The sequence below is a fragment of the Lithobates pipiens genome, unplaced genomic scaffold (assembly GCF_037356315.1).
Source record: "Lithobates pipiens isolate NorthernLeopardFrog02 unplaced genomic scaffold, aLitPip1_a1.2 Scaffold_28, whole genome shotgun sequence".
NCBI lineage: Eukaryota > Metazoa > Chordata > Amphibia > Anura > Ranidae > Lithobates > Lithobates pipiens.
This window is the reverse complement of record NW_027507789.1, coordinates 16684276-16698110: the sequence shown is the minus strand read 5'-3', so window position 1 is coordinate 16698110 and position 13835 is coordinate 16684276. Positions and strand designations below refer to the sequence as shown.

The 13835-nt window shown below is 44.0% G+C and overlaps 1 protein-coding gene across 1 annotated transcript; it reads left to right on the top strand.

Moving 5' to 3' along the window:
- The first annotated feature begins 6962 nt into the window (after positions 1 to 6962).
- LOC143934964 (tripartite motif-containing protein 14-like) lies at positions 6963 to 8528 on the top strand. The gene has a single exon (XM_077458509.1). The coding sequence runs from the start codon at positions 6963 to 6965 to the stop codon at positions 8526 to 8528; it is 1566 nt and encodes a 521-aa protein (XP_077314635.1).
- The last annotated feature ends 5307 nt before the right edge of the window (positions 8529 to 13835 follow it).

Genomic DNA, 13835 nt, shown 5'->3' with positions numbered 1-13835 from the left:
GCATATAATAATAATAAAATATAATACTAATAAACTTAGACAATGCATATAATAAATAATAATAATGATGAAGATGTTGATAATCTAAGCCAATGCATATAATAAATATAATATTATAATACTAATAAAGTAAGCCAATGCATGTAATAATAATTGAAAACATTATAATACTAATAAACTTAGACAATGCAAATAATAATAATAAAAATGCTACTACTCCTACTACTACTACTAATAATAATACTAATACTAATATAATAATCATAATAGTAATGTTGTAATACTAATAAACTAAGACATTGTATATAATAATAATATTAATAATAATAAAATTTAAACAGTAAATAGGTAAAACAAATATCCATGTAGTGATACATAAGGGTGTTTTTATTCAAAAGATTTGCAGAGCTATTCATCCCGTGAAACAGAATGTGCACTTGTTTTGTAGGGGCAATTTTAGGCTATTTTCTCTCCATTTCAAATGTTATTCATTCATACAAAATAGATAGAATGAGGAAGATGCAGCATTATGGCCACTAGATGGAGCTGGTTATCATAAGAAAGAAATGCTTGTTACTACGATCCTCCGCTCCATCTATTGGCCATGATGTGGTATTTTTCTGATGCACTCTATTACTGTATTCACTATGAAAAATAACATTCAACCTGGAGAGAAAATAGAAGATTCAGCAGTAGACAAACTGCAGACTCCAACAGGCAGACCCTGATGGGGGATGAGCCGAATTTTAATATCTCCTACTGGAGGCTGTACTGGTAAGACTGGTAATAAGTAAAATGTACCAAGCCAATGTACTGGAAATTGTGTCCATGTCATTAGGTGGTGATGGGGTTCATCCTGGGGAATTCTTAGAACCCGCAGGCAGATATTTCTCACCCCGGTGGATTCCCAGAACCTGCTGGTGGGGCTCCCCCGTTTTAGGTGATATTCATTGTGCGTACATAGACTTTCTCAGCTGTAATCTGACACGACCGCATTCCTTTTCCCGTATTTGTCTGCTGATCCGGTTCCCCTATACACACACACACACACAGATTTCCTGCTCAGGTCATAGACCTACAGAGTTGTCACTCTTACAATTAAGAACCCCAGACACAGATAATTCCTTCCAATGGTAACCTTCCCAATGCCCTTTTAAAGTGACCCTGTCACTAATATATGTGCTACGAACTGGCAAAGCCTGGGAGGGTGGTAAATACCCCCACAGTATAGAAATTCCCTGCAGTGCCCCTTAACCCCTTGGGGAGGGGTCCTGTCATAGAGTGACAACACTGCTCTCCATAGGCACAGTACAGTGAGGGAGTGTTGTCACCCTAGAAAGGGTAGTGTGTTACTGGTGGGCTCACCAGGTAAAAATAAAGGGTAAAAAAAAAAAAATGGAAAAAATATCAAAAGTTATTAAGCTACTTCCCTCCAGGTCAAATGTTATTCATTATTATTATTATTATAATACAGGCTTTATATATCACCAATAGTTTGTGCAGCACTTTACAATATGGAATTGATTAATTAATACCGGATTATGGCCACTAGATGGAGATGATCACCATAACAAGGAAATACCTAGTTACTATGATCATCAGCGCCATCTAGTGGCCATTTCCCACACAGATAATTCCCTCCAGATTTCTAAGAAGCCGCAGAACCTTTCCTGATGCATTTGTAAAGTGGCCCTGCCACTAATGTATTCACTACAAACTGGTGCTGCTAAGGAGGAGGTAAGTTCCCCCACCATATAGAAATTCCCTGTTATGCCTCCCAAGAGCCCCTGAACCTGGTGGGGGGGGGGGGGGGGGGCTGGCAATAACATGGTAGCCAACATTTGTTGGCAGAAAGTCAGACGACAGTTGTCCAATGGAGCATACAGATGGTCGGATTTTCCACCAGCAGCCTGTCATCACACATTTCCTGTCGGAAAATCCAATCGCGTGTACGCGGCTTTATGTCGCATACAAATGAGCACGCCAAAGTCCGATCGTTTAGAACGTGGTGACGTACAACGCGTACGACGGGTCTAGAAAAGGAAAGTTCAATAGCCAGTAGCCAATAGCCTCCGTATCGTACTTCAGAGCATGCGTCGTTTTTGGTTTGTCGGAACAGCATACATACGTTTTCCCGATAGGATTTGGTTCCGTCGGAAATATTTAAAACATGTTCTATTTCTAGGTCCATCGAAATTTCGTTAAAAAAAGTCCGCTGAGGCCCACACACGATCGGAATATACGATGAAAAGCTTCCGTCTGACTTTTTCTGTCGGACATTCCGCTCGTCTGTACGCGCAAATAGTGATAGACTGGGAGCTCAGTTGAGTGAAGATCTAAAAAGGAGAATGTGGAGGAAGTGAAAGCGTTCAGTACAACTTTGTTAAAAACTGTTACAAGATTGTTGCCATAGGAGACAGAATTCCTACCCATGCAGACGTGGTGTCTGGTTGGATGCCTTTCCCTGCATGGCTGTCTGCATATAGAAGTCTCAGAGTCTGCTAAATTACCATTGCAACTACCTAAGGGTGTCCTGGCCCTAACCCTCTCTCCCACAGTTCTGTTTAAGAGAAAATAAATCTCTTTGCATTCAAGAAGTGTCTGGTGCCCATGAATCTACCTTGCATTACACCCGCCATGCCTCGTAACCCACTCTACACAGAAGGATGTCAGCTGTCCCCAACTCTGGAGGTCACCATTAGGCCTGGAGAGGCTCGGGACTTGGCTACACTAATAATCCTAACTGATGTATAATTAACTGCAAACAACATGAGGGTGTTTAAAAACAAAAAAATAAATAAACGCTGGGACTCCAATTTATAATTAGACTCCTCAACATGTATTTAAATAATTTATTTGGTCCACTTTTAATTTCTTACCTGTACATTGAAAGTTTTTGTTATATCTGGTCAATAACTCAAGTCAAAAATATCTGCCAGCAGTCTTGTCAACTTCTTTAACTTTTACCAGTTACATTCTTCCCAAGTATCTCTGTAGACTACAGAACACCTTCCACTCAGTTATGGAGATGGGGAGAGGGGTGGTGTTCTGTAACCCTGTCCTAGAGTGACAACACTGCTCTCCATAGTTACAGTACAGTGAGAGTTGTCACCCTAGAACAGGAAGCGTGTTACTGGCAGGTTCACCAAGTTAAGATAAAAGGAAATAAAAAGGAAACTAAGACAGCCGATGCAATATGTTGTTTTTTTTGTGGGGGGGGGGGGGTAGAAATGCTTTACTTATACTTTTAATTTTAATACATAGAAGAAAAATTTAAAGTGCAGAGGAAGTTTAGTACAATGATCTCCAAACTGTGGCCTGTTAACTGAATGCTGCCCTTTGCTTGATGGGACACTATTCCTCCCACTGATACCACTGATGGGGCATTATTCCTCCCACTGACACCAACATTGGGGCACTATTTCTCCCACTGACACCAATGATGGGGCACTTTTCCTCCCACTGACACCAACAATGGAGCACTATTTCCCTCACTGACACCAATGATGGGGCACTATTACTCCCACTGACAACAATGATGGGACACTATTCCTCCCACTGACAACAATGATGGGGCCCTATTCCTCCCAGTGACACCAATGATGGGCCACTATTCCTCCCACTGACACCAACAATGGAGCACTATTCCTCCCACTGACACCAACAATGGGGCACTATTCCTCCTACTGACAACAATGGAGCACTATTCCTCCCACTGACACCAACAATGGGGCACTATTCCTCCTACTGACAACAATGGAGCACTATTCCACCCACTGACACCAATGATGGGGCACTATTCCTCCCACTGACAACAATGCTGGGGCACTATTCCTCCCACTGACAACAATGCTGGGGCACTATTCCTCCCACTGACACCAACAATGGAGCACTATTCCACCCACTGACACCAATGATGGGGCACTATTCCTCCCACTGACACCAACAATGGAGCACTATTTCTCCCACTGACAGCAATGATGAGGGCACTATTTCTCCCACTAAAACTAATGAAGGAACACTATTCCTCTTCCTACTGACCACAGGGGTGCTATGCAATTGTATTACTCCCACTGACCACCAAGCTTGAGACATTATCTACTCCAACTGGCCACAGTCCGGCCACCCTAAAGTCTGAGGGACAATAAACTGGCCCTTTGTTTAGAAGGTTTGGAGACCCCTGGTTTAGTACATATATATGATGGGAATGTATGGCACTGCAGACCTGGGAGACCCCAGCTTTAAAGTGGAACTCATTGAATCTTACACCCTTCTGCCACATACTTCCCCCCACCTCAGTGTATGGTGGGTGTTTTTTTTTGGAGAAAAGGACAACGGTCCAGTGACAAAACATCAGCAGCTTCTTCTCCTTCTTTCAACAGAGGCCATGGGGTTGAGCATTCTTCCAGGGATGAGCATTGCCCACCTAATTACGTGTGAGAACTTCTCATTCTATGTGATGATGCGCCTGTAATCGGGGTGATATAGCCAATTAGGTGCTGTCCTGGCTGGGAGGGTAGGAGTTAATGACTTTCCCCATTCTTTGGCTTTTGGTGGGTTCTTCTCTGGGTCTGGCCCACTAATCCTGTGATATTTAAATATGGGACAGTGGTTCTGTAGAGGAGTTTGGTCCCTGAGAGAGGCGGCGAGAGAGACCCGGTAAAGAGAGTGAGAGCTGCAATAGGTGCCTGTAAGGGAGAGAGACGGAGAATGACACCCGTGAGGAGCAGAAGGCTGTCATCTATCATCATCGGAATGTTAAGCCATCTGAACTTGGGGTTGGCCGCGAGGACACCAGCGCTGGAGTATGCCTCTGAAGGACTTACACCTGCAAGAGAATGCCTCTAAAGCACTATAATTGCTGGACTTCACCTTTACAGGTATGCCGGGGCAGCACAAGCCTGTAGTTAGGGACGTAGGAAGGATCCTGTACTTGTATGTTGGACTTTTCTTAATTAAACATTGAAACGTTGCCCTTGCCTGGTCTGAAGTTACTGAAAGGCGTGTATTTCAAGTAATCGGCACACATAGTTCACAGAGTGGGTCTTAACACATTGGGGTAAGACGACATTGGTCTGGAGCAGTGTCAAGACACAAGTGTTTACCTAGGGCAGTGATGGCGAACCTTGGCACCCCAGATGTTTTGGAACTACATTTCCCATGATGCTAATGCACTCTGCATTGTAGTTGAGCATCATGGGAAATGTAGTTCCAAAACATCTGGGGTGCCAAGGTTCGCCATCACTGACCTAGGGTAATAGAAGTTTTACAGCAACCTGTCAATTGCTTGTACCTTTTATAGCTGATGTTGCACCACAGAAGTTGCCATCAGTACAGAGGTAGGGGAGTACAAGAGTTCAGTTAAGTGCCCTGCGGGGCCCAACTCTGCTCCTGGGGAGTAGTAGTGGAAAAAGCTGAACTGGTGGATGTGGACAAGGCTCAGCGTGTCTCTCCTAAATGCAGACTACAGAGAAAGTGTACATTGTCATGGGGAACCTGGAGAACAGTTGCAGTGCAAATGTACACAATGTAAATTCATCTCTAAAAGCAGAGGCCCGCCTTAAGCTCGAGTATTTCCCACAGCAGCCTCAGCCTCGTCCAAGAGCATTGATGAAGACAGAACAAAGTAAAGGTACCCCATGTACCCCATGTGTAGTGAAGTGACCCTGTACAAAGTGCCTAGCGTAACCCAGAAGAACCTATCCCAGGTTAGGTTTCATATGTGACCCATGCTCAGCACCCAGCAAGAAGGGAAAAATGAAGGACGTAAAGACCACCCTATTGCCCTGTCCTGCCCCCGCCCCACTTACATGCCCCCTAGAGGGAGTATAAATGACAGGCTCTTCTACGCTGAAGAGGAATACTGACACTGAACTGAGGAAGATGTCAGAGGAAGCAGTGGAGCATGAAGAAGATAAGTACAACTTTTTTAAATTATTATTACAAAAAAAAATCCTGGAATTCCACTTTGATGTTCTTGGAACTCCCAATGACATCATGCAGCTTAGGCGCAGATCTTGTGTAGCCAGCTGCAGGGCCATCTTTAATATTGATTGGACCCTGGGCAAAAAATTTCTTGGACCCCCCCCCCCCCCCCCAATTCAATTTCACTCTCTACCTGCTCTGAGACATACAATAAATAGCAGCTAGACTTTAAATCAGTTTACTATATCAGATCAGGCAGCAATTGTGATTGGTTGCGAGCGGGTACAGCATATCAATGCTTACTGACTGGTTGCTAGAGGTTACAGCACACATGGCTCACTGATTAGTTGCTAGAGGTTACAGCAAATGATTTATGCTTGTTAATTGGTTGCTAGAGATTACTGTACAGTATTACTGCTCACTGGCTGCTAGAGGTTACAGCACATCATCTCCTCATTGCAGGGGGGCGTGATATACAAATGAATGCCACCTTTATTTACATATCAATGTCGCCGGCCACAGCTATTTACATATGAATGCTGATTATTTACATGTAAACACAAGGTCTGCAGGTGAGTCATCTGTACACAACAATAAGGCAGAGCTGGGAAGCATTAGTACCAGCGCTTCACACTGAGATATTGGGACACAGCACAGAACTAAAACTTATATTTAAACTGGGATAGTTGGCAAGTATGAGGCAGCTGATTTGGGCCCCACAACAATGACAGGGCCCGGGGCAGCTGCCCCTTTTGCCCTGCCTTAAAGACGGCCCTGGCCAGCTGGAAATCCTGCAGCCCCCTCATAGGACACGAGAGCACTCCAGATTTAGAGAAAGTGGGCAGGGGGTAGCAGAAAGCAGAGATGAGGCACAGTACTTGTGCTGAATATCAGAATGGAATTTTACAGTCGCAAGGAACCAGAGAGCGTTAAAAAAAAAAGATCCTTTGTTCTCTGGTGTCACCAAGTCCGGAATCTTGAATAGCCGGTTTTTGCTTTTCTCTTAAACCTTAAGACAAGTTCTCTTCATTTCAGCTATGGCCTCCAACAGTAAAGGATGTGCTGAAATTTGTTCCAGGTGTCAGACACCTTTTTCGCCTCTAAACGGTGGACATTCCGTGGCGCACAGTTGTTCAGAAGAAGAGTCCGACACGGTGGAGACACCTGGAATATCCCTCTGCCTTGATTGCATGCGTGGGGCCACCCTACGACGTAGACCACCACTGTCTACGCTTACTCATCCAGAGCAAGAGGAAAAAAAGATATTTTGTACATTTTGTCTCGATGCTCCAAAGCTAGCTGCTAAATCCTGCGTACAGTGCGAATCTTCTCTGTGTGAAGACCATCTGAGAGTCCACTGCCAGTCCGAGGACCACATACTAATACCACCAACGTCTTCCATCAACAAAAGAAAATGCCCCGACCACAAGAAGCTCTTACAATATTACTGTTGCGAAGACGCAATCTGTGTCTGCATGGACTGTTGCCAAACCGGAGAACACAAGGGGCACCGGACTGAAACACTAAACGGGGCTTTTGAAAAAGAGAAGAGGAACCTGAGGATTCTTCTGGAGCAACTGACCTTAACGAGAGAGGAGACTGAGAAGAGAGGCCAGAGTCTAGAGGAGCGCTGGGAAAGAGAAAAAGAAAAAGTGGCCGGTGAGAAAGAGAGAGTCACTTCCCTGTTTAGAGACATCATGAGACATCTGGAGGATCTGGAGAGAAGACTTCTAGCTGAAATCTCCAGGCAAGGAGAGCAGATCTCACAGTTGGTCTCCAATCTTTTCCAAAAGCTGGAAATACAGAAGGACGAGCTGTCCATAAAAATGCGTCAGATTGAAGAGCTGTGTGACACGGCCGATCCACTGACCGTCTTACTTGAATCCAGGTCCCAGGCCGACGATGTTTCTGAATACATGGATCATGTCAAGACGGCATGGCCATCAGATGAAAATATCCTCCCTCCAATGATGGAGTCCGTTCACGGTTTGGCTTCAGTCACCGTGCACAAAAGCTTAACGGACATCATAACCCAATCCACCAGACTAAAGGGTTTCTTCCTGGAAGAAGTCTCAGATATAAAACTGGATGAGAAAACATCCGCTCGGGATTTGGAGATTTCGGCTGACCAGAAGACCGCGTCCTGGACCTCCGCGAAACCGCTGAAACCTCGAATGAGCATGCGCAAAAGGAACAAGCAGATTTTTGAGTGCAGCCAAGTGTTGAGCACCAGAAACTTCTCCTCTGGGAGATACTTTTGGGTGGTGGAGATCGGCGAGGAAGGGGGCGTCCGGCTCGGTGTGACCTACGCCAACCCAATCAGGAAAGGGACGAAGTTTCACATCGGAGAGAATGAGAAGTCTTGGTGTTTGCGTGTGTGGTACAAAAAATACTCTGCGATTTACAACAGGCGGACTGTCTCGCTGGACTCGAAGGTGGAGTGCAATAAGGTGGGGGTCTTCCTGGACTACAGGGCTGGGCAGCTATCCTTCTACGAGTTGGGCAGTACAATCCGCCACCTCCACACCTTCACCACCACTTTCACCGAGCCCCTCTATGCCGCATTCTGGATTCATCATAGTTGGGTGAAGATTATCAGCTAAGACCAATTCTGTCTGTAATCAGTCACATCAGAAGAACTCCTGATCTGCAGGCTTGTACCAGCACAGAGACTAAATCTGACCATGTATGTGCCAATGTGATTCTACAATCTCCTTTTAGTTTTACCAAAAACTTTGCAGCGCTAGGATCTGCCTCAGAGAGTCCAGACTGAGAAGATCATGTAAGAAGGTCTACATTACAAAGTTTTGGTTAAACCAAAGGAAATTGTATTGTATTGGATAAGATGATAAAGCACCGTGTAAACTGTTGGCACTGTATAATAATAATAATGATATGTGATGGTATTGTATTATACAATTGAATTGTATGGCTAAGTTTGAAAAGTATTCAAACCAGGGGCAGCCAGGCAATGGGCATTCTTAAAAGAGCAACATTGTTATTTCAGTAATGGGTCCCTTTAGAATATTGTAGGCCTAATTTAATATTTAAATTGGTTGTAAACCCAGATATTTGTCCTACCCTGAATGAGTATGGCACACCACTAAAGATTGAGCAACAAACACTATAGCAGGGATATTTAATTAGAGGACCTCCAGCTGTTTTGCAGAACTACAAGTCCCATGAGGCATAGCAAGGCTCTGACAGCCACAAGCATGACACCCAGAGGCAGAGGCATGATGGGACTTGTAGTTTTGCAACAGCTGGAGGTCCGCTAATTGCATATCCATGCACTATAGGTTCTATATATAACATATTTGTTGCATAAGTATCAGAATTTTTTTTGCAGGCTCAATGAAATTTCACTGTATGTTTTCCAATAGATTCATTTCTGTATCATCATCTCCATCTAGTGCCCAAAATGAGGCATAGTTTTCTGAAATACCTCAATGAGAAAATGTACTCCATTTTGGCCACTAGATGGAGCTGATAATACAGGAATTAATCTACTAGAAAAAAAAAAAGGGGGTGTGACATTTCCTTCAGATTACACAAATTCTTCTGACATCTGGCCAATAAAAAATCTATAAATACCCCTAGGTTTTTAACTTTTTTTCTTAGATCATGTCACCGTATTTTTTCTAATAGATTAATTCCTGTATCATCCGCTCCATCTAGTGGCCAAAATGTGGTATAGTTTTCTAAAATACCTCAATGAGAAAATATACCGCATTTTGGCCACTAGATGGACCTGATGATACAGGAATTAATCTATTGGGGAAAAAAAAGGGGGGGGGGATTTCTGTCACCTTACACCGGAGGTCTCCAAACTTTGTACACAAAGCCTCCAGACTTTAGGAATGCCAGACTGTGGCCTTTGGAACTAGAAAAGGTCCCAACGTTAGTGGGAAAAAACAATGCCCTATCTTTGCTGTCAGTGGGAGGACCTTTGCCCCGTCATTGGTGTGAGTGGGAGGAATTGTGTCCCATCATTGATGTCAATGGGCCCCATTATTGGTGTCACTGGGAGGAATTGTTCCATCATTGGTATTATTGGGAGGAATTGTTTCATCATTGGTCATTGAGCCCCTTTGTTAGTGTCATGGGGAGGAACTGTGTCCCATGGAGGGGGGGGGGGGATTGTGCCTCCTTGTTGATGTCATTGGAAGGAATTATGCCCCATTATTGGTGCCATTAGGAGGAATTGTGCCCCATTATTGGTGTTATTGGGAGGAATTGTGCCCCATTATTGGTGTTATTGGGAGGAATTGTGCCCCATTATTGGTGCCATTAGGAGGAATTGTGCCCCATTATTGGTGCCATTAGGAGGAATTGTGCCCCATTATTGGTGTTATTGGGAGGAATTGTGCCCCATTATTGGTGCCATTAGGAGGAATTGTGCCCCATTATTGGTGTTATTGGGAGGAATTGTGCCCCATTATTGGTGTCTTTTGGAGGAATTGTGCCCCATCATTAGTGTCGATGGGAAAAATTCTGCCCCATTATTGGTGTCATTGGGAGGAATTGTGCCCCATTATTGGTGTCTTTTGGAGGAATTGTGTCCCATCATTGGTGTCATTGGGAGAAATTCTGCCCCATTATTGGTGTCATTGGAAGGAATTGTGCCCCATTCTTGGTGTCTTTTGGAGGAATTGTGCCCCATCATTGGTGTCATTGGGAGAAATTCTGCCCCGTTATTGGTGTCATTGGGAGAAATTGTGCCCCATTATTGGTGTCTTTTGGAGGAATTGTGCCCCATCATTGGTGTCATTGGGAGGGATTGTACCCCCTCATTGGTGTCAATGGGAGAAATTCTGCCCCATTATTGGTGCCTTTTGGAGGAATTGTGTCCCATCATTGGTGTCATTAGGAGAAATTCTGCCCCATTATTGGTGTCATTGGGAGGAATTGTCCCCCATCATTGGTGTCATTGGGAGGAATTGTACCCCATTGTTGGTACCATTGGGAAGAATTGTATCCTTTCGTTATGCCCCATTGTTCATATCAGTTGATGAAATAGTGCCCCAAGGGCCGGATAAAAGAAAAGGGCCACAGTTTGGAGACCACTGGCTTACACAAATGCTTCTGACATCAGGCCAATGAAAATTATATAAATAGGCCCCTTAAAGATACCTCGTTTTTTAACTTGATTTCTTAGATCATGTTTCATGTCACCGTATGGTTTCAAATAGATTAATTCCTGCATCATCAGCTCCATCTAGTGGCCAAAATGTGGTACAGTTTTCTGAAATACCTGGATGAGAAAATATACCATAGTTTGGCCACTAGATGGAGCTGATGAATTCATTTATTAGGGAAACTTTTCTGGCTACGTGAATGCTTTTGGCATTTGCCCAATGAATGTTTTATAAATCAACCCCTTAAAAAATAGAAATGAATCGTACCTAGTTTTTTTTAACTACATTTCTTATATCATGCGCCGCATGTTTTCTGAGAGATTATTTCCTATACCGTCAGCTCCATCTAGTGGCCAAAACTGGGTATTGGTTTCTAAACTACCTCAATGAGAATATATACTACCTTTTGGCCTCTAGATGGAGCTGATGATATAGGACTTAATCTATTACAGAAAAAAAAAAAGGGAACATTTTCGTGCAGCTTACACGAATGCTTATGACATTCGGCCAACAAATGTTTTATAAATAGACCCCTTAAAAATAGAGATATTGACACCTACTTTTTTTTTTTAACTGTGACCTAACACATAGGCTGCTGCTAGTAAGTAATATACTAGAGGGGGAGCACAGGCACTGCGGTGACAACGCTGTAGAGACTCTATGAGCCTACAGATTGGTGCCACTGAGAAAGAGGAAGTTCTAAAGAATGGCAGGATCAACAGGTCATTTCTTTTAGCGTAAACCTTAACCTTAGAGCAAAGAGAGATTATTAACATTATTACGAGTTTACGTTTTTTTTTCTTTTTTTTTTCTTTTTTTTTGGGGGGGGGGGGGGGGGTTTAACCACTGTAAGATATTTCTAACTACTTTAGAATAGCTGAATACACAGTATTTTGTATTTGAATTTCTGAGTTGAAAAAGGTGAAGGATCACTTTAAACTTCAGCTTTTGGCCTCATGTACACAGGCGGACCAGGGGACAGTTAAAATAAGTGGCTGAGCCACGGTTTTACCACCTAGCTCCACGACCCTCCAGCCGCAAGTTAGCATGGCCAACAAACCCCTTAAAGCGGGAGTTCCGCCGTTTTTTGTTTTTAAAAGTCAGCAGCTACAAATACTGCAGCTGCTGACTTTTAAAATAAGGACACTTACCCACCCAGCGCGCCCGCGATGTCGGCACCCGAAGCCGATCTCTCGATCGGCTCTCGGGTGCTGCCGCCGCCATCTTCAGTATGGGAATCAGGAAGTGGAGCCTTGCGGCTTCACTTCCCGGTTCCCTACTGCGCATGTGCGAGTCGCGCTGCGCAATAAGGATGGTCCCCGCTGTCTCTGGGATCCTTGTGTTTCCCAGCAGACAGCGGGGGACCCGCGGGAAGTGGCGTAAATACCCGCAAAATCTGCGGCTATCTATGCTGGAAGTGTGTGCAAATACCTGTACTATACAGGTATCTGCACCCCCTTCCCCCCTGAAAGGTGCCAATTGTGGCATCGGAGGGGGGGGGGGGGGGTTCCAATGAGCGGAGTTCCACTTTAGGGTGGAGCTCCGCTTTAAAAACCTCACCATATGCTTTTTTATAGATTGATTCCTGTATCATCAGCTCCATCTGGTGGCCAAAATGCGGTATATTTTCTCATTGAATTGTTTCCCAGGACAGCTTAGTAAAAATAAAAAAAAAAGCCAATTGGCAAATATGATGTAATGCAAGATTATCATGGGACCCCCAATGCTCCTGGGGTGTGCTCATGCATTAAGACAGCCATGGGTATAAAGCCTCTTGTTGTCTCTGTACAGCAGGGCTTGACTGTGAGAGGGAGAAGCAGCACAAGGAATCAATTCGTTCACGTGCTGACAAGAAGCATGCTGGTAGGAGGAGAGAGCAGGGTGTCAGAGAGCCCGGTTCATCCCTGTGCTGCTTCTCCTTTCGCTGTCCAGTCACAGACTGGGATGGGTCCAAGGTGACCTGGGTTCAGAGAAACTGCTGGCAATCGGACTGAGGCCATCTAGTGGCAAAAAGTAAGTACTGCAAGGGAAAAGCTCTGCCCTGAAGCTGAATATTGCAGCAAAATCTAGTTTAGTGATTTTATTTTTATTATATTATTTTTTAATCTTGTTAATTTTGGCTGGAGTTCTGCTTTAACACATTGAATTTTAATCTCTTGACAAAGAAACGGAATTAATTCTTAACACTAAATATTGTAATGTTATGTCACCCGGAATCATATTCATTGTATCCATGTCATTATTGTAGGTCGCTGTGTGATTCAATAAATATCAGCTACATGTCCCAGGCGGAATTGTATGAGCCGAAATCATGAAATGACATGTTATGAATTCCCCCCGGGGGAAGGGAGGGGAAGGGGGGGGTAAGGGAGGAGGGTAAGGGAGAGCAAGGGGGAGGGGAGTGGCCTCTGTCACTGTATTATGCCAATTGTTTCCTTCTAAGCTGAAACAACTCAAATATCTGATGTCTATAACTGCCGGTGTTAAATAAATTCCAAATTCTAATAATAATAATATTTCTTTTTTACACTTTGTCCCGGTCACACAATTCATCAGAGATCCTCAGAGGAACTTCAAGACCCAAATAACAATCACATTTGTGTGACATTCCCTGGAGGGAACGGGACAGACAGTTATTTACTTTGTCAATATCATTCCAAAGGAACCTGAGAGTGCTGGCAGGATTAGAGTGTAAGCTCCTCTGGGTAGAAACTGAAGTGACTGGCTCAGAGTTCTCTATACAGCACTGCGGAATATGTCAGAGCTATATAA